Source organism: Tauraco erythrolophus, chromosome 13 (genome assembly GCF_009769465.1).
Source record: "Tauraco erythrolophus isolate bTauEry1 chromosome 13, bTauEry1.pri, whole genome shotgun sequence".
Lineage (NCBI taxonomy): Eukaryota > Metazoa > Chordata > Aves > Musophagiformes > Musophagidae > Tauraco > Tauraco erythrolophus.
The window spans coordinates 5,107,035-5,126,672 of record NC_141477.1 but is presented as its reverse complement, the minus strand read 5'-3'; the positions used below and the strand labels follow the sequence as shown (position 1 = coordinate 5,126,672).

The 19,638-nt window shown below is 36.9% G+C and overlaps 1 protein-coding gene across 1 annotated transcript in view; it reads right to left on the bottom strand.

Moving 5' to 3' along the window:
• PCDH11X (protocadherin 11 X-linked) overlaps window positions 1-19,638 on the bottom strand; it is a 316,876-nt gene that overhangs the window by 30,228 nt on the left and 267,010 nt on the right. The window contains exon 5 of the mRNA XM_086619900.1: window positions 4,952-4,960. Within this exon, the coding sequence (XP_086476026.1) occupies window positions 4,952-4,960 (9 nt within the window). The remainder of the gene's footprint in view (window positions 1-4,951; window positions 4,961-19,638) is intronic.

Sequence of the window (19,638 nt, the reverse complement as noted above, 5' to 3'; positions counted from 1 at the left end):
GTGTGCAGGCTCTGTGTTCTTCTGAATAGGTGCTACTGACCCAGAGCACAGACAGACTCTGCTCGTGCCCAGAGCACAACGTGCAGATGTACCATCTACACCATCAACCATATGAAATGGCAGAAATTTCCATAATGCTCTGCTAGGATACCTGAGAAGAAGGGCAGCAAAACCAGTGGTACTCTAGTTTCTTTCAAGACAAGCTGAATGTGAGAGTCTGAGGTTTAGGCTGTCCTGAGAGCAAGCAGGGAGTAGCAATGATGGGTTGGATTTGCACCGACGTTGGGTGTCTGAGATCAGTGCACTGGAGATCTCGGTCAGAAACCCACAGGTACTTGTCAAGGCGAACACTCCTATCGCCACCATCGTACAGTCACAACCAGCTTTAATTTCTTCCTGAAAGTAATAAATAGGACTTTAAATATGCTACCATGTGGTACACACCACCGAGCAGTATCGCTAGTTGTCTATGTCACAACTAGCGTTGATGACACGCGGGCCACAATCTCCCCCCTGCAAAACTCCATCTGACGGAGGCTTTCATGTAGAACAACGCCGTTTCTTTTGATGGAATGTATTGGCAGTGCCCCAGACCTAGTCAAGCACGAAGCAAACAAGCAGCCTGCAATTTGCTGATGCGGTAATGAAGGCGACCAGAAAGATCCTTACAGTTTAGCAGGCAATCAGGGAGTTCCACTGTACGATAAGGGCTGCGCTGCTGGCAAACGTGCAGTACGCTTAGGAGTGCTAATAAGGAAAAAAAAATAACAAACGCGGTGGTTTGTGCTTCCTCAGTAAAGTGAGCTTTTCAATCAAAATTGAAGAAACACGTTGCACGCAATGCTAAAACACAGGATGACATTTTAAAAGGCCTCAATCCCAACCAGCAAATTGAAGACTGCATCTGTTAACAAGAACACAGCAGACATCCAGTCGCATACCTAAATGCAGATTAATAGCGCACACGGCTGCTGAAAAACACGAACACAAAAGGGGGAGATGGTGAAAAGAGCAGCAAATGATTTGTGATGTCTGTGCTTTATTTATGAGGCTGGATGGGCTGTGGGACAGGCTTGTTTTCCTGTCAGTGATCACGCAAAATTCACCACCGTTCCTGCATTTTAACATCCTAACTTTCTTCATTTTATCTCCCTGCGAATTTATTTCCCAGGATAATCTTGCAGAAAAGTTTGGACTATCAGCATTTGAAGGAAATTATTCAAATGCTAAACGAGGAAGTTATTCTGCTGCGTGGTACCGAGTAAACAAGGTAGGAGAAACTACTACATCACACTTTTACCTTCTAGTAACCAGGTTTGTGATACTGGTCTTCATGTCATTAGCCCCAGTGTTAGTCAGACATTTCTTTTCATTGCTCTCCCTAAAAATGAAAAATCAAATCCTAAAGACAACAAATACTCAAAGAAGGTAAACCTGCATTGTTATTCCACCTGACCTCAAGAAGCCAAAAAAGTTTATATATGGGATTTGTCTGACATCAACATAAATCTGTTTCAAAGCTCAAAATGATGGAAGGACTCAAACTGATAGAGGCATTTATGACCTGACCTGTACAAACATGTTAAGAAATGGCACTTTCTCTGTAGTTACTCTGTACAACCCAAAGAAGGTTTCAGAGATCACTAGAGTTAATGAAGTAGAAAACTGTATTTCAGAACATTTTTATTTTTTCCAAATCAACAAGTTTTTAAAAGCATTTTGCATAAACAAAATGAAGATAAAATGAAGGTATATCTCAGTTAAGCTAAAACATTTTTTCAGTTTTCTAACTGAAAAAAAAAAGGTTAATTTATGCAATAAATTTTAAACATATATCCACAACAAAAAGAGGAAACTTTTATATCTTGTGTTTCAAAGTTCTCAAAACTTTGGCAGAAACATTTTTAAAAACATTTATTTAAACTTGATATATTCCTCCGAGAAGAACACAATGCGAAGGTACCAAATTTATTCCCTGAGAGTTCCAGATCATAGGACTTTATCATATACATTATATGCACTGTGGGTCCACCATTCCCAAACCATCAAACCTCCCAAGGCACAGCCAGGAGATGTTCAGCACTTTGGATACACTCAAGGCCTGTCGGATTTCCTGTGGAAGCCCAGATTTCCACCCAGCTGCTCCAATCATTTGTACTGGTCATTACTAGAAGAACTGCTTTTTCTGAGCATGTCTGATCCACTATCAGAGACTGCCACACGTCAGGCAGCACCGTGTGATAAGTATTCAGAGAGAAATAAATCTGGCATGCCCATGGAAAAAGGGGACCATACAATAATGGAAGGCTGTTTGTAAAAACATGATTACACAACATGACTTGCAAACACAAAAAAAACAGTATTATTAGCTGTTTATTACTTGCTTGGCCATCTAATTTTCTTCTAATACAAAAGGGCCCATTCCTGATGCTTACTTTTAGATATGCAAAAATTTAAACAAAGAAAAGACAAACACTCCTTCCTTATCTTTGACTAAACTGTTGACCATGATCAGTATTGTCTAGAAAGTTGAAATGGTCTAATAATTTGTAATTATCTGATGAATTTTAAAAGAGTAAAAGTTATATTATTTACTTAAAAAATAAAAATTAATAAGTTAACTGTGTTAAGAATTCACTAAAACCAAGTATTTGTGAATTTTCCATCAATGGCCAACTCTGATCTTACTCTTACTCACTTCTGACAAACCACATTGAGTTGAGACACTACCTTTTAAAATACAAAAGTATTACAAAAATATTGATCCAGATCCCGTTGAAAACAATACCTGTCATTTAATGCATGTAAGCATATGCTGAACTAGACTTAATCGGATGCTAAAGAGGTTCAAGAGAATACATGGCTGTCAAACTTATGTTCATCTTACAAGACTTTCATAGTGTGAGACTCAATGTGCCTGTAAAGATAAATTTCCCAGTTCTGAAAAACTTCAGAAGAAGGTAGTGCTCACTAAACAACGAGCTTTTCAGTATTTTGTTCTTGGTTATCGTAAAGAACCATACTCTATATTTCCATATACTTTTCAAAGATTTTTCTTGTACTTCAGATGGAGATTTAATTATTAATCTTCCCAATAATTTTCTACATTATCCATTAGTGTAGTTTCTTAGCGATTCACAGACACTAATCATTTTAGTACTACAATAGTAAGAGTAAAATGTTTTCAGTACACTTTTTTGTAGCAGTAGTAGAACATCTACAGAAAGGGCAGGTTTCTAGGGGCCTGTAGCCTGTTCTTACACAGCAAAAATGTACACCCGTTCTCCTGCCATCCCTTATTCCTCCACGGCAGACAGTGGGCATACAGAGCTCCTCATTTCCCCGCTGTCCTCAGTGGTGTTCACACTGTGAACCTGATTCATGCTCGTGCTTTTCTAGGCAGATGAGAAATGTGATTATTTCATAATGAATATAAAAAATAGAAGTGATTATTTCACTGAAACTGTATTTCTAGTACTTTCTAATTTTTCAGTGATTTTTTTTTAATTTTCTTTTTCCATGTAATTTCCTAGTTTTCAAAGAAACTTGCACTTCATTCATACCACCAAAACAATTACAAATTCAAACCCATTTTATTTGCCACATTACACCTAACGCTCATTGACCTGATGAAATAACTGTCAGCAGAAGTAGGTTTCTAGTAGCTGAGTTCAACTCTGGAGTCCCCAGCACAAGAAGGACATGAAGCTGCTGGAGTGGGTCCAGAGGAGGGCCACAAAGATGATCTGAGGGCTGGAGCACCTCTGCTATGAAGACAGGCTGAGAGAGTTGGGGCTGTTCAGCCTGGAGAAGAGAAGGCTCTGAGGTGATCTTATTGCAGCCTTCCAGTACCTAAAGGGGGCCTACAGGAAAGCTGGAGAGGGGCTTTTTACAAGGGTGTGTAGTGATAGGACAAGGGGCAATGGATTTAAACTGAAAGAGGGGAGATTTTGATTAGATATAAGGAAGAAATTTTTCACTCAGAGGGTGGTGAGGCACTGGCACAGGTTGCCCAGAGAAGTGGTGGCTGCCCCATCCCTGGAAGTGTTCAAGGCCAGGTTGGATGAGGCTTTGGGCAACCTGGTGTAGTGGAGGGTTTCCCTGCCCATGGCAGGGGGGTTGGAACCAGATGATCTTTGAGGTCCCTTCCAACTCAAACCATTCTATGATTCTATCCCCTTTAAGAACCAGAAATGTACTGAAATATCACATGCAAGTCACATCTATTTCCTTGTGGTTAGGAATGATGAAACTCAACATCCTCTGAGTAAATCACAAATTTTACCTCTTTCCTAGATTCAATTCCTGTCCCCTGAAGCCAAGTGCCTTTTAGATCAAAAGATCATTTAAATACCCTGTAACATGCATGTACAGTTGCTTCAGGAATAAATTGTCTTTACTCAAAACCACTGAAGATACTACAGAGCCAAGAGAGACTAAGATGCATTCCAGCTCCATCTTACACCATCCCACTGCCTATCCCACAACAGACACTGCTAGGGGGGCCACTTTTTTCTAGTAAATCCCCTCAAGTTGCTGAATTCAGGGAAACATAGCAGATGGCTCAAGAATAATGTTAGATTCACATGAAAAATGAACTTTTGGATAAATATTGTTAACATCTAACGTAGGGTTGATATATATATTCTCATTACTTGAGCCAGACAGATTGCCAATAAAACCTTCCATGCCGAAGTCAGAAAAATGCAAAAGTGTCTTCATTTCTCCTCCCATTAAAAATCTGAGGAAAACGAGAGAAAGAGAACCTGTAACATAAAGGTTAAAGCCAATCTTGTAGGAGTCAAGATAATTTTAGGTTCTGAATTGCAAAAGTATCTGATTAGGCATTATTGTTTCCTATAGTCTGGAGAACAATAGAACCATGATCACCGTAAATAAATATTTTGCTTTGTACGTTGGTTAAAAGCTGGAAATCAACTGCCAGGCTTACTTTTCCTCTCTGAATTGCAAAATGTTCTGTATGGGTTCAAAGCTCCTAACAATCAAAGGCAGAAATGCAGAGATGACTGCCAATTTCCTATGCCTGTTACTAAGCAAATATTTTATGACAAACCAGAAAATAATCAAGGCGGTTGTACGGAACAAGGAAACATGTTTAAAAACATGGTAAAAGGACGGAATATAAAGCGTATCAGAAAATTCACACGCCTACATACATTTTGAGTTTCCCAACAGAAGCCTCTACAAGATTATCTTCCTGTAACTGCATCAAGCAAGAGACAGTCACATTTGGTTTCTTTGGAGGGACACTGAAGCAGATGGGCTGAACAGGCAGTCTCAGGGTGGATAGATACTTGACCTATGGCTCAACTTGGCTCTAGATGATTACTGATACTGAAAGTAAGTATTTTTATCAGTCAAAATGTAGCACACATTCCACATTTTATTGGAAATGTCTTCATAGTTTGATATTCCTGCCAAAGTGCTGAGGAACTGCAGTTCTTCCACTACCTTCTGCTTTCCAACACAGAGCAAGGTGATGTGCCATTGTCAGGTTTTTCTCCTCTATTTCAATAAAGGATGACAGAAGTTGAAAATAGTGTTTGGCATTAACTTTAGTGGCCAAACTGAAGTATGTAAAAAGCTTTCTGTTGAACTAAAACAAAATAGGGATTTTTTTTAAGGAGGAAAAAAACCCCCACACAACTCAAAACTATTTGGATTTTATAGACTTTAACTCAGAGGATCAATGATACAGAAGTGTCTAAAGCTCTCAACTTCCAAACAATACTTTGTACTGAGAGAGTGCCCCAGGAGAGGGGCAGTAAGCCCTTGTGATATATCTGAATTTAAAAAACAAAGCAAACAAAAAAACCCAATCCAGTAATAATAACTAATCCAAGTTTTGCAGTCTGTCTTTTCATTTTTAAAGAAAAATCATGTTCATGAGATAGTAAAAGCTATTCTTCAATGAGATTATATCTATCCATACAATGCTTGCCTGTCATAGCTAAACTACTAGGTAAATTAAACTGTATTTAACAATAGTACTAGAAAATTTCATGATCTAACAGAATATTAAAAAATGAAAAGTAACAGACCAGGCCTGATATCATGAGAAGAGCACAAAATTCTGAAACAGAATTAATTAAAAGGAAGAGGACAAGGATAGACTCCAGTATTTCCAATATTTCACAGCTTGAGCAACAGGGATGCAAATAGATTTAGAAATTGTAAAGCACTTGGTTAATTATGATGGGAGCAAGAACTGGCTTTTTTTGTTGTTGTTTAAAAATTGTCTAAGTTTTTAATAGATATATATTTAGAGAATGTTGTCATTGCCTGCTTTCCCCTTATTTCAATTTTCTGAAGCATTTCTGAAAGAAATCTACGTGCTTTAAGCAAACTTTTAATGGACATGTTAATACAAATTATGCAGATGGGTGAGCTAAGGATTTATTAGAACTCCAACTGTTAAATTTCCTTTGAAGTGTTTGGATTCAGCACATCCGCACTATAAACCCAGAGGTGAAGTGATAAATTTTGTAAATTGAAAACACAGACACACTGAGCTCCCAGTTACTTAAATGGCTGCTCAAGGGATTTAGGGCAGGAATTGATTAGTTTATGAAAGAAAGTTAGATGACACTGTTATTGAGGATAACAAGGAATCCAACTGCACTCTAGTCACAGGTTTCTCATCTGCCATAGACAAAACACACCTGGTATAACTGTTACAGTGCAGTACTCGAACAGCTGTCCAGAACCATCCTTCCTCTTAAAACTCAACTGTTTCTTTCCAATAGAAACTGTATTTGTTTTCAATTGCTGTTATAGCTTTGACTCCTAATATTTTGATTTCTCCTTGAGCTTCAGAATCAGATGCTTTGTTGATTGTAAATAGCAAACATGAAAGAATAATTATTAATGTAATTATCAAACTTATCATGAACGTCAAAAAACAAGAACTCTTCAATAAAACCTACTTTATAAGATTAAAGCTTCCCAAGGGACCCAGAGACATTTACATGTTTTGATCTGGAAAGGAATGTAAAATAATAGTAATGACAGCAAATCACATCATATATGAACAACTCATTGCTCCTAACGAGAAGGTATTGAAGGAAAGCAAAATTCCAGCATAATAGAGAGAGGAAAGTAGACAAAGCCCTGCCTATTGAAGGTAATTCCTGAAATCCAGGACAAAACACTGTAAAGGTACTTGTCTCTACGTAATTGACTTTGCTGCTGTAACCTGTGCTCAACAGACATGACCGTTTCGCTCTGTGGCTTACGAGGACTGTGAGTTGATCTATGTCCTCTGTTTCTAACAAAAAAGTCTCCAAGGGGTTATGAGAAGGCATGAAAAATCAGGAAAAATAATGTTTTGAGGATGAAAAACGAAATCCAAGTGTAGAAGGTAGAGGGAAGGGACTAAGCGAAGGATTGATCCCAAAGAAAGAAAGAAAAAGAAGGGAAGGAAGGAAAAAAGGGAGGAAGGGAGGAAGGGAGGAAGGGAGGAAGGGAGGAAGGGAGGAAGGGAGGAAGGGAGGAAGGGAGGAAGGGAGGAAGGGAGGAAGGGAGGAAGGGAGGAAGATAATAACCATAGTTAAAAGGTGGAATAAGCAGTGACATGAAGGTACTGGAGAAAAGTAGAAGAAATAAGACAAAATTGAAAAGGGGAAGAGGAATGGAGGAGAAAGGAGCAAGAAGAAAAATTGAAGAGGTTAGTAACATATAATATGAATTAATTACTTATGTTTATTTTTCCTTGAATCTTAGCTGCCAAAACATTGACCTCACTTGCTTTATGATATCAGATGCCAGCAGACCTGTAATTAAGCCCCCTGTTCGAGTAAATAAGCAAAATTTCCTTATTTTCCAATGGTTACTGCTTTGCCAACATACCTAATATTAACAAAGACATTGACTGATTAAACTGTAATGCCAGGTGATTATTTCTGATTGTATAGGATTTTAAAAAATTGCATCTAGAGTATAAGAAACTATTTATAAGCAATTAATGTCATATTTTACATTAAATATAGTATTAAATCAAACTGCATGAATATGCAGTGCAATATAATTTGCCATCACTCCTGAAATTCCTTAATAGGTAGTTTCTGTGAAAGAGTTATTTCAATCATTACTTATTAAATAATATTCGCCAATTATTGCCTGAAATAACGTGAAAGTGTTAGCTATTAAAAAGTGTATCTTTCTTTGAAGGATATTCCTTATGTAGAAGGGCACAGTGGAAAAAAAGCTGTGTAGCTAATTAAAAAACACCACACGTGCACACACAAAGACACACACAGAAAAATACACTCATCTGCTAAAATGATTTTAGTTTCTGGAAATATCAAAACTTCCTTCAAGCATATTAATTTACAGGTGGTCCAATTTTACCCAGTTTTATGCCAAGCCCCCATGTGTACAAACCATCCAAATGCACGTACACACATTTAACCTCCAGGCACACTGCACTTAAATCCTTTTTATTTTAAGGTGAGGAAAAGTAATAGTTCAGAAACATAACTCCACAGAGTAATAAAGTAAAAGCTATTGCTCTTATTACTACAATTAAACTATCATGACTGCCAACAATAATTTTTTCCATTTTTATATAGCCTGTAAAGGTTAAAAAGAAGAATAGAATCAATTTTATCAGTAAAAAAAAGCTTTAAAGCAATGAGTTTTCAAAATAAATCATTTAGGTAAATATATACATGCTAGAAATAGATTCGTAAGACACAGGAGATGGAATAAAACAAAAGGCAGTACAGAAATGAAGTTGTTTCTCAGAGCTCAAAAGAACTATGAAATCAAACTTTATGTAGGTATTATACTTTTATTTACCATCCCTCCCTTTGTGCCTTATAACACCACTGTAGCACCACTCCTCTTAATCACTTTGGTCAATGATTTGCTTGGCTTCTCTGGCTGTACATTCAGCCAGGAAGGAAAAAGGACTTGTAAAATCCACTCTGAGCAAAAACCGTGAAATTTTTGAATATAGTAACATGAGTCTGAGCCCACAGTCTTTCATGATGTTAGGCACCTGATACAAAGGATTATTTTGTCAGGAGAAGAGGAAAAAGGTGGACAGTGCGCGAATGGAGATCCATGGTGTAATGGTAGAGGAATCCCATCTGAAAATGACTTAGGATTCTGTTATCACAAGGTTTAAGTACTATAAACTTTGAGGTATAAGATAAAGTATGGATTTTTTCTCCAACATGAATCTCCATCTAGGCTGTTCACTGACATTAAACAGACATTTCTATTTTACAGGAGACTATGACTGCCTGATAAGAGAGACATGACCTTTCCTTTTCCTCTCTCTTTTCCTCGACAAAAATGGTCTACTTCAAAATGTCATGGAAGTGTAAGAACTTAATCTCAAATCTGTCACAGGACCAATAGATTCATTGCCAATGCAGTATCTTTTTTTCCCCGTTCTTAACATGTGGTAAATAGCAAATCAGCCTTTGCTTTCCTAATTACATCTGCTCTGGAGCTTACCCTCCACAGAATTATGGAATGTAAATGACAATACATTAGATGAACTGTAGATTCCCTTTTAATTATTTATTTAGGATTTCAAAATAAATTTAACTGCCCATGACAATCCCTCATACACATGCAATAAACTATTTTCTTTGAACAAGTACGTGAGATCATGTTTTGGATGAGGTGATTTAATTGGTAAGATACTGATTTTTCACTTTAAAACACAACAAAAAGTAGCAAATGCTTCTTGAGAGTAGTCCTGAAACCCTTCAAAATTGAGCAGTGTAGTGCACAGTCATAGCAATACTGACCAGTTCAGAAATGATACAACACCTGATTTTCTGGAGGCAGGTATTTGCCAAATACATGCAATAGCAGCATACAGCATAGTTTTCAGACTGAAAGAGTGAGAAAAAAAATAATAGTGCCTTCAAGCCCATTCTGCACCTCTGTCTATAAGTTTTTTTTTTTCTCCCATATTCTACTTTATAGGAAATGGACTCCCTCTAGTCCCTGTAGGTAGACAGGACTGGAAGATATTAAACTTTTTTATCAACTTATCATCTCTTAATGACAACCTGTATTTTGCTGAATTCCTATTTATAAAGCAAAACTTAATGAATTATATTTGAATTCTCCATGTGAACAGCCTAGAAAGATACACCTACTTTTTCTCATGATTTTGAAATATCCTCTTCTTTAGGACAGAGGTAATTTAAATTCATTTCAGGAAGAAAGTGGACATATAAAGGATGTATAAAGAACAGGTAATTCATTTGATCTTCCAGTCAGCTTTTCTTTTTGCAAATGGTACTATTAAGAAGAGCAGAATTCTTTAGTTCCATTTTCCAGTAAGTCTTGATTTAAAATATAGCTATAATACGTGCCTTTTAATTGACTTCAGATGATGTAGAAACGTGGTATTATTACAGATATTACCTGTTCAAAAGAGATCAATGGATTACCTAAAATGTTAAGAGCATAAGCTACAGTGAAGACTCAATCTTACAATGAGCTTGATGTCCTCTGCTTCGACCCAGGTGGCCTTGGTTTCCATTGACTTTAAAAAAGGTTGAGAACTCTATACTTTTCAAGATCAAATGCATGTAATCCAACACAGATTTATGAGGTAGTATTGAGTTCAAGACCATGACTGTATAACACCATTTTATTCAGTAACTCAAAATATTCTGCTTGATTACTAAATGCACGTAATTCAATAAAGTGAGAAAAAGATATAAAGAATTTTATGTCTTAATACTATTGTGTTGGAATTTCTTTTCAGGATAACTGTTCAAAGCTCCAGCTTGGAATCAAACCTCTTAAGAATTGCTCTGAAGTTTAGTGGGAGCAAAACATAAAGATCATCAAAAAGCCTTGAAAGAAAGAGTTTTGTCCCTCATTTTAGGATATGACCCAGCAGGGACCACGCAGTGGTGGCTGAGCATGCTACAGCAAATTACTAATTAATAACTCATATCTAGCAGGCTGTCAGTTATTTGCCAATCATCAACCTGTGCGTATTTCTGAAGCTTTCCTGATGCAGCACTGTGCAGGCTGCATCACAGGTGAAGTTTTCGGGCATGCAGCACTGTGATGGAATTGCACAATATGCAGGGAAAATACATGGGAAAGCATTACAAGGCAGTAAAACATTATTATGCAGTGGAAAGCATCCGACTTTAAAAAACGTCTAGCTTTATTTATGTGCTATCCTGCAAATTCAATTACAGGATTGAAAATTAGCTACAAGTTTTCTACTTAAAAGTGCTTGTACTCATTTTAGTATAGACTTCTTTCTGTCTCTATGCCTAAATTATTCCATTAAACACAGGAACACAGTGACAATCTTCTGCAGCTGCAAATTCTGCTCCGTGCTCTCCTAATGTGGACTGGTCAGATTAATACAGCATGTAACTCATCTTCTCTGAAACATCAGTATTTCATTTACCATTAACTTTACGAAAAATTGTCAAAGAAAGAAGAGGCAGCTATCTATAGATATATGCCTGAAAGGGTAAGACAGGCAGATCTCAGTTACAGTTGTACTATGTATCCATGTTGTCTGGAAAGTGCCTGAAGAAACACCTATAGGTATTATCTCTAAGTACAGTTTTACTTATGTATTTCCATTTAAAAGATCAAAATTGATGTTTGCAAGTGGAATCATTAACCTATTTCTTTCTTCTCCTTTCCAGTATGCTTTGAACATCTTTAGGACCATAGGACTGTTATAATTACACTTAAATTGCAATGCAAAATTAGCAAATGAGGGATTCTACAATCGTATTATTTTAAAAATCTAGTTTGGAAAACAAAGTTAGGCAATTAGCAAGCTGAATAAAATTTATATTTTCTGTAACTTGCACATTACAATTTACAGCTAAGAATCACCATGTTTTGTGAAATCTATGGTATCATATTTTTATGAGCTCAGATAACAAGATCTCAAACTCTGCAGCCAGTTTCCTCAACCAGATTCAGACACTTTCCCTGGTCTGACTGCTCTATGCTATTCTGGAATAGATTTTGCTGCAAAGACTTATTAGACAAAAAAAAAAGATAAGAATGCTAACGAAGCTGTCATTGTATGTGTTATAAACTAAGCTTGTAATGGGATTATTCTTTGGAAAATTTGTTAAAGAAATGAAGTTCGTGAAGCAGCAAGCTTGGAGAAAAATTAATGAATTCACAGATGTTCACCTTAATGAACAACAGATTGGGAATATATTATTAAATTCAAAAGGAAAAGTATGCATATGTTGTCAAAATTAGGTTTTGATCTTTACAAGCGTTGTGCTCACGTGAATAATCAATTAATAATTGATTAAAGGCTTCGTCCAAATTTATCAAGTCAGTACAATTTATTATTTATTTAATTTCTCCTGAGAAGTCAATCGATCAATGTGTGAATAGATTCCTCCTGGTTACCTTAAAACATAATCTCTATCTCTGATAGAAAAAGTCCCATTAAAGTGGTTAAGAAGTTGTCATATTGTTACAGCTAAGCAGTAGCAACCTTCATAGCACAAGAATCCTTTTCCAGAAAGATTTTTTCACCTTCTTCATGCTTGTGCTAAGTAGCAGTTGCATTAGGAATCTTATCTTTCTCTCAACATGGAAGGAAAGATGTATTTGCTTTGCATTAGCCTTGTATCTGCTGCATTTCCCACTTGCCTTACAGAACGAAAGGTGGGAAGGCAGGAAGGGAAGCGTGGCTGGCTCCCAACCCCTACATAAAACCCAGGCATCAATCCTCTTGCTCCTGGGAAAGGCTATCCAATTCACAAGGCATCTAGAAAACGTGAAAGTATGGTCACTTAGAACTGCAATTTATGGCATTCTAATTTAAGGAATGAAAGCTAGCTACAGATCTGTTCCTATAGAGCTACTTTGCATTTAATCCTCAAATAACTTGAAATTCAGAGCTGGAAGAAAACCTCTACCAAACAAGGAAAGAATTTTATCATGTCACTGCTTCTCCCTACTAAACTGCAGTCCGGACTTTGGGCCAGTCCTGTATGCAATGCCATATTAAATTAACAGCAACAAACATCACGGAGCTTAACGAGCTCCCTGCGGATGGTGGGGAGGCACGCGCTGGATCCTGCCTGCTGACAACCAGCAATGCCTCAGACAGCAGAAACTGCTGTTATTTCAGTGGATTCACTACTCATATCAGTGTCCTGAGTGTTCAACCATGCAGGACTGCAACACATGGTGAGAAAACATTTTACCATAAATAATTACATCTTTGTTACAGCAAGAAATGATATCCCTTAGGTGACTTCTGCCCTGGCCTATAAAGCGAAGGCAGCATGGTATCCACTACTGACCGTGAGCCAGGGAAGAAACCATAGAACAAGATCAGTACTCTGTTTTTCATCAACGACAGGGTAGTGAAATGATGGTGAAAAAGAATAATGATAATTCAGATCATTAAAAAGGAGCACAAACAATTTCATATCTATTAGTTAATATTACTCTTCTCAGGTTTGTTTCACATTGGTTACAACATCGTACAGAAGATCCTTAGAAATCAGCCTCGCTGTACCAGGTCTGTTTTAGCAGCCTACCAAGGGTTAATCCACAACACTTATGTTTAATAAATGCACTGACAGTTGTTTCCATAATCTTTGTATTAGTGAGGTTCAATAACTTAGAGAAAGCATAAATAGAGTAAATACATTAGGATTTTTTTAAAGTCTATACAAAAGTAGCCCACATGCATGTACCTTACTGCATAAAACTCCACCCACAAAACAACCAAGAATACAGCCTAAATACTATTTTATAACCGAATCAGATTCCAGAAGCTGTTTTATGGGAAAAAGCAAACAAACTCCTTAAAGACACATAAGACTATGATAGACTACATTGAAAAAAGAACCCAGATTTCTACCAAATACAGGCAAATTACAAAACAATGTGCACATTCAAAGCTATGAGAAGTCACAAGAAAATTCCCTTTGAAATATTCTTCCACTGCCTACTCCTTTTGGCACTCACAATATGGAACGTTCCTCATTTACTCACAAGAGGTCAAGCCCTGAACTTTAGCTTGGATCAAGGTGCAAGGGGAGGAGCAGCAGAGTCAGTACAAAGCTCAGGGTCCCATTCGCTTTCTGAGTAGCTGCTCACCTCCTGCAATACAGTAGAAGATGAAATTTCCAGACAAACATCACCTGCAGCACGTTTAACTCACTATTAGAGGCTTAAATCAAATCGGCAGCAAATCGAACTGGGACAACCAGGGAAAAGAGTCACCTTAGCAGCCTGCCCAGACCCCATCCCGGAGGATGCTGCTCTGCAACCCCACTGCGAGACTGTCCAACAGCCTCTCTGCCAATGCCACTCACAGGCCAGTGGGTTATTTTCTTCACCCAGTTAAGTTTGAAGAGAGATGTTTCAGAAATCCCTGCATCCCACTGCAGCCACTTTGCTGCAGGGTGTCTGTCACCCTTCGCCGGGCAACTGCTGTCGCAGTTCAGTGCGGAGCTGCTCACACACCAGCACCCAAAGAGTGTAGCACTCCTGTTGGGCACAGGGTTTCCTACCAGCCTTTCTTCTAGTGCTATCAAAATGTTTTTGAAATTTCTTGGCAAAAAAAAAAAAACAGAAAGTGAAATAAATTTCACGTACATGCTTGCAAATGCATGGAATATACAAATAAAATTAGTATATATTGGGTAGGAACTGAATAGCTCCTCAATGTAAATGCAACCTGTCCCTAGAGGAATCTTAATACAATGCAAATAGTATTTTGGGATAATTTACATCATCACTGTCACCTCAATAGCTCTCAAAAGTTGTGAAAGAGTGTTTTTCATTTATAGCACTGTATGTATTAGCAAGCTATAACATAAAGTGAATTTATGCCACCATAAAACCAGCCAAAAGTCTCCACACAAAATCAACACCATCTTGCCATAGCAGAGCTTATTTTCCAGGGGATACAGGAAGTAAGAATCCATTTCTATACCAGTTCTCTTTCACTGAAATTCCAAATTTTTCAGTTGACAACATAAGCCTAAAATAGTTTCCAGGTCTACTTTAGATAAGCTGTTTTTCAATACCAGTAATTTAACTTGGAGCTGTAGAGCCTCATCCAGCACATTTCACAAAACTGTTCCTCATGTATCAATTCATTTAAAAATATTCCAGATAAGGACATAATTTAACAAACCTTTCATCTCTAAAATAATAATTTCAAACTTGGCCAAAAAAAACCCAAACAAACAACTATCTTGTTCAGATGCAGAATATTCTGAAAACTAGACAAATAGAAAATGAAAACACACTTTGAGAGGGCTGATAACAGAGCTGGTAACAAAGCATTATTTTCCACCTGGCTTTTGCAGACCCTAGAAAATACGTTTGGCAATCTCAAATGCATATTAGCTCACCATGGAAAATACCCAGATACACTTCAAGATTCAGCAAAAACACTGAAAGATAAGCCCTTCTCAAATGTCTGCATTTGGAAATGCTTTAGAATGGCTGCAGTACATACGGAGACTGGTCATCAGAGACATTTGTTTAATAGCTTTATTAATTCTGTTTGTTTATTGAAAGTCCTTAACCAAATTGAATATTAATGTTATTTTCTGCAAGACATCCCAACAAACCTAATCCTCAGATGTGTAGCAACTAATTAAAAAGTTGCGTGGATGAGAATTGGGTTACCCTTCACTTTGTCAGCACACTTGCACATCGAAGCATAGATTTCCTGTACTTACTTAGACTGAAAGCAATTTAATTATGAAACAGAATGTAACCGCAATGTAAATTCAATTTATTGAAACAAAAGATGCAATTGTAACTATGTAAAAGTGTAAATTCACAGATTACATAAATATCATCTTTTACTGTGAAAGTATATATTTTTTGGAACATCATAAAAACAGCAGTGAAATGCTGAAGACCTGCAATAAAAATAAGTAAAAGAAAATTAAATCTTTATAACAAAAAGAGCTCCTTTTCTACAGAATTGGTCATATTTGCCAGAGATACTGCTCTCATACAACTATTCTTATTATCTTTTCTCATTTTAAAATTACTTTGAGGCATAAGAATAAAAGAATAAAGATGATGAGTATTGAACAGTTGAGTCTAGACAATAGACTTGAGCTGGCCTTTATCTTCTCTTGAGAGACCTTCTGAGATTATGTGATGCTGTACTTTTTTTTTTCCTTTCTCAGAGACAGATGACTAAAGTCAGCAAATAATTTAGACGAAACCCAGCTTTCACAAGCCTAGTCAGAAGACTATTTCTCTGATGTTTTACTTTCTTTATAAGAATAACTCTATTTACTTTATGCATTTAAATACAAAAAAAAGCGACATGAAAACGAGGAAAATCTTCCCCTGTGCTCCCAAGAACTTCAAAAGAACAAAACTATAACACAAAACCAAATCAGACAATATTTTCTGGTTTGGAATACTAGGTCTTTTCTTAAACCTGAAGAACAGATGAATTAACTGTTCATACCATTGTTTATATGAATTGGTATTTCTTTGCCATCCAGAGTATTATTACCAGATGACAGAGATAAACGTAGAACCATACAGAGATGTGAAAGTGCTTTATACGTTTGCCAAGATTATAATTTGTTGTATACTTAACATTCAAGACTAGAAATGTAATGTGCTTGCAAATACTATGTTTTCTTCAAAAAATTATGACTGATATTTATGTCCCTAGAAGACAGCTTTCACCTGCTTACAAGTACTCTATTTGAAAAACAAAAACCAGTACAGAGCAGGGATGGAAGGCAAATGGACTGTTAACATTAAAAAAAGAGCCCAAACCAAACAATCAAAAAAAAAAGAATATTTTTTTTTTCTATTTTTAAAGATTAAAACCCCATGGACTGTAAATAATACGCAGTTGTGAATTTTTCATAAAATATGAATTAAGTAGTTACTCAAGAGTTCACATATTTAATAAGCTTTGAGTGAAGCAGAGTCTGACCTTGGCATTGTCCCACTGACTCTCAGGTTAAGTAGTGCAGGACAGAATCATTCCTGGAGCAGTGGCTGGTGTGGTGCTTAAGGAAGAATTCCTCTGCTACAGCAATGCAGAAATGAACCGTTGCTCCAGCAAGATGTTAGTACAAGGACATAATTAAAGTTCCTACTAACTGGAAGAAAAATCAAAGTCTTCTTACATGATTACGTATCTCCTGTCCCAATTTTTAAGACAAAGTGTCCAAGTTGTGTAAATGACAGGCAAGATTTTGTCTGATAAACTTGCAGGGTGAAAAAAACAACGTTCCTTTTAAGTTTGCAGTTCTGCAATCCGCAACACACTTTCTGACACATCTAATTTGAATGCAAAGTTCTCATTTTCCCAGGCACACCTTCCTTGGCCAGTGCTTCTGTCAATCCCATCAGGCTTTATAACGATATCATTATTGTAATGCTTGAGAGCATCCACAGGCAATAACCCGTATACTGTAGCACGGTAAGGACCAAACAAGACAGCTATAGACATATTCTGGAGAGGCCTTTAAATGTCACCTATTCCGTGTTCCAAAACAGGCATTTGTTTCTCCTACGCTTTAAAGGCTGTTATGTATAGGAAACAAGAAATCAGCCAATATAATAAATTAAAGGACATTAAAAAACGTGTTAAAAGTCTGGCATAAATACCCCTTTTTAAAACAAAAAAAAAAAAAAAAAAAATTCGACCCAGTAAATCTTGTTTAATATGCGAAAAAAAAATGTTTTAAAAAACCCCAATTGTTTATGACTTAGCTTCTTGCCATACAAGCCAAAAGAAAGTTATTCATGCCACCAGTAATTTCTTCTTTATTTTTTTTTCTCTTAAATTGAATAGAACTGAAATGATGTGAGAGTGGTTTTGATTCCTCCGAATCAAAGGTATGATTAAAAATTAAAGCCTAAGTTCCGTTTTCCACATTTCTGTGTTAGATACGTACGATATATGACATACACAAGACTTTGTTTCGTTGTGTGTGCACGCCTCAACTTAGAAACTAGCTCTGTGAGAACGATTCACGGCTTTGAAAGCCTCATAGATACAAGCCCTAGACACAGATCTATTCAGTTATTAAGCACCACACGGAAACCTTGCAGGCAATATAAAGTATTTTAAGACAGGCTGAGGCAGGGTGCCTACACGCTTTGTACAGCAGTCCAGTGTGCAGTCAGCAGACTGCAACATCACAGATGAGAAATGAGAAATTTTGAGGGCAATTGAGCACAATGAATTTTCACAGTGGATCAACACAAAGTCATTTAGAATGGGTTTTTCTGAAGCACTGATACAATGAACACATTTATAGTGTTCAATGGCCCTAAAAATTCACCCTTTCACCTGTGGCATAGCTACTGCTGTGAGCGAATTCTTAGGTGGTTTTTTAATGTATATTTATATGCAGTGTGTAGAGATATACATCTAGATACACACACACTTTCAATGTACCAATCAGCTTGTTGGCATATTATGAAAGAAAATATCTATTGAAATAGAAAAGCTTCACAGAGCTTTAAAAAAACTGATGCTTTTTGACTCTTTCCAGCTGTAAAGTAAACTCCATGGTAAAGGCAACCATCACTTCAAGAATACAAAAAAAAAAAAAAAACCAAAACCTATCGAGCTCCAGAAATTTGATTTTCTTAAAGAGAAAGAATGGAATACGGTTATCCTCTCCAGTTCTTTTCTTGCATGTAAAATGATGAACTAAAGAGCAGGTCACCATCAGCTCACTGCCCACTCTTCTGATAAGAAGCCCAACTATGGTGGGAGGGAGGTACTAACCATTGTCCTTCAGCTTCCTACAGTTTCTCTATCACAGTTTACTGGATGTCACACATACTCACTAATAGATTCTTATTTTTCTTTTGGATCTTTATGCTTAATCTAGGGTATTAACTAACCAACGTCAGATCTCTACTTTTTACCATTCAGCTACTTCAGCTGACCCAGTAACTCATTCATCAGTGCTGGGTACTTTAAAGCAAGCCTGTCTTTGCACCAAAGCCTTGCTTTGGTCAATAGCTACTTATTCTATCCGTAGGCATGGCAGCTAACAACAGGGGACACCGTTCCAGTTTTATTCTGCACCGTTTCCATGCTTCCCTTTCAGAGACTAAGTACCTTAAAGCAACCATCTTGCTTCTATTTCTGTGATAAATGCTGGTTATTTCTGAAATAACAATACATGCTTCAGTAATAACAAGTTATTTCCTCTTCCCTTGACTGCAGAATGGATTTGTCACACCAGTTAAATTAATCTTTTGATTGTGTAACAGCCCGTTGTCAGTGCTCTGTGCCCTTAGCACAACCTGTCAAGACTGGGAGACTCCAAGCCACCATTTAGACATTACACAGAATTTTGGCACGTGTCCCTTCTACTGTTTTGATGAAATAACTTCGTACTTTTTCCTTATGCAGGGGCTGTACATCAACCAAAAGAGTTTCTTTTCACAAGCAAAGCAGTGAAGAATGCATTGCAGTGTCAATACACCTGTCCTGAGAAGACAGAATAAGTCTATACATTATTACTAAACTTTGTAAATATTAGAGAACTCATAAAAGGTTACAGCAGATCTTGTGAAGTTTCCATCAAAAAATCATAATTGCTTCTTTGTAAAGATCACCCATATTTTGTAGCATGGACTTCTTTAAAGAATTAC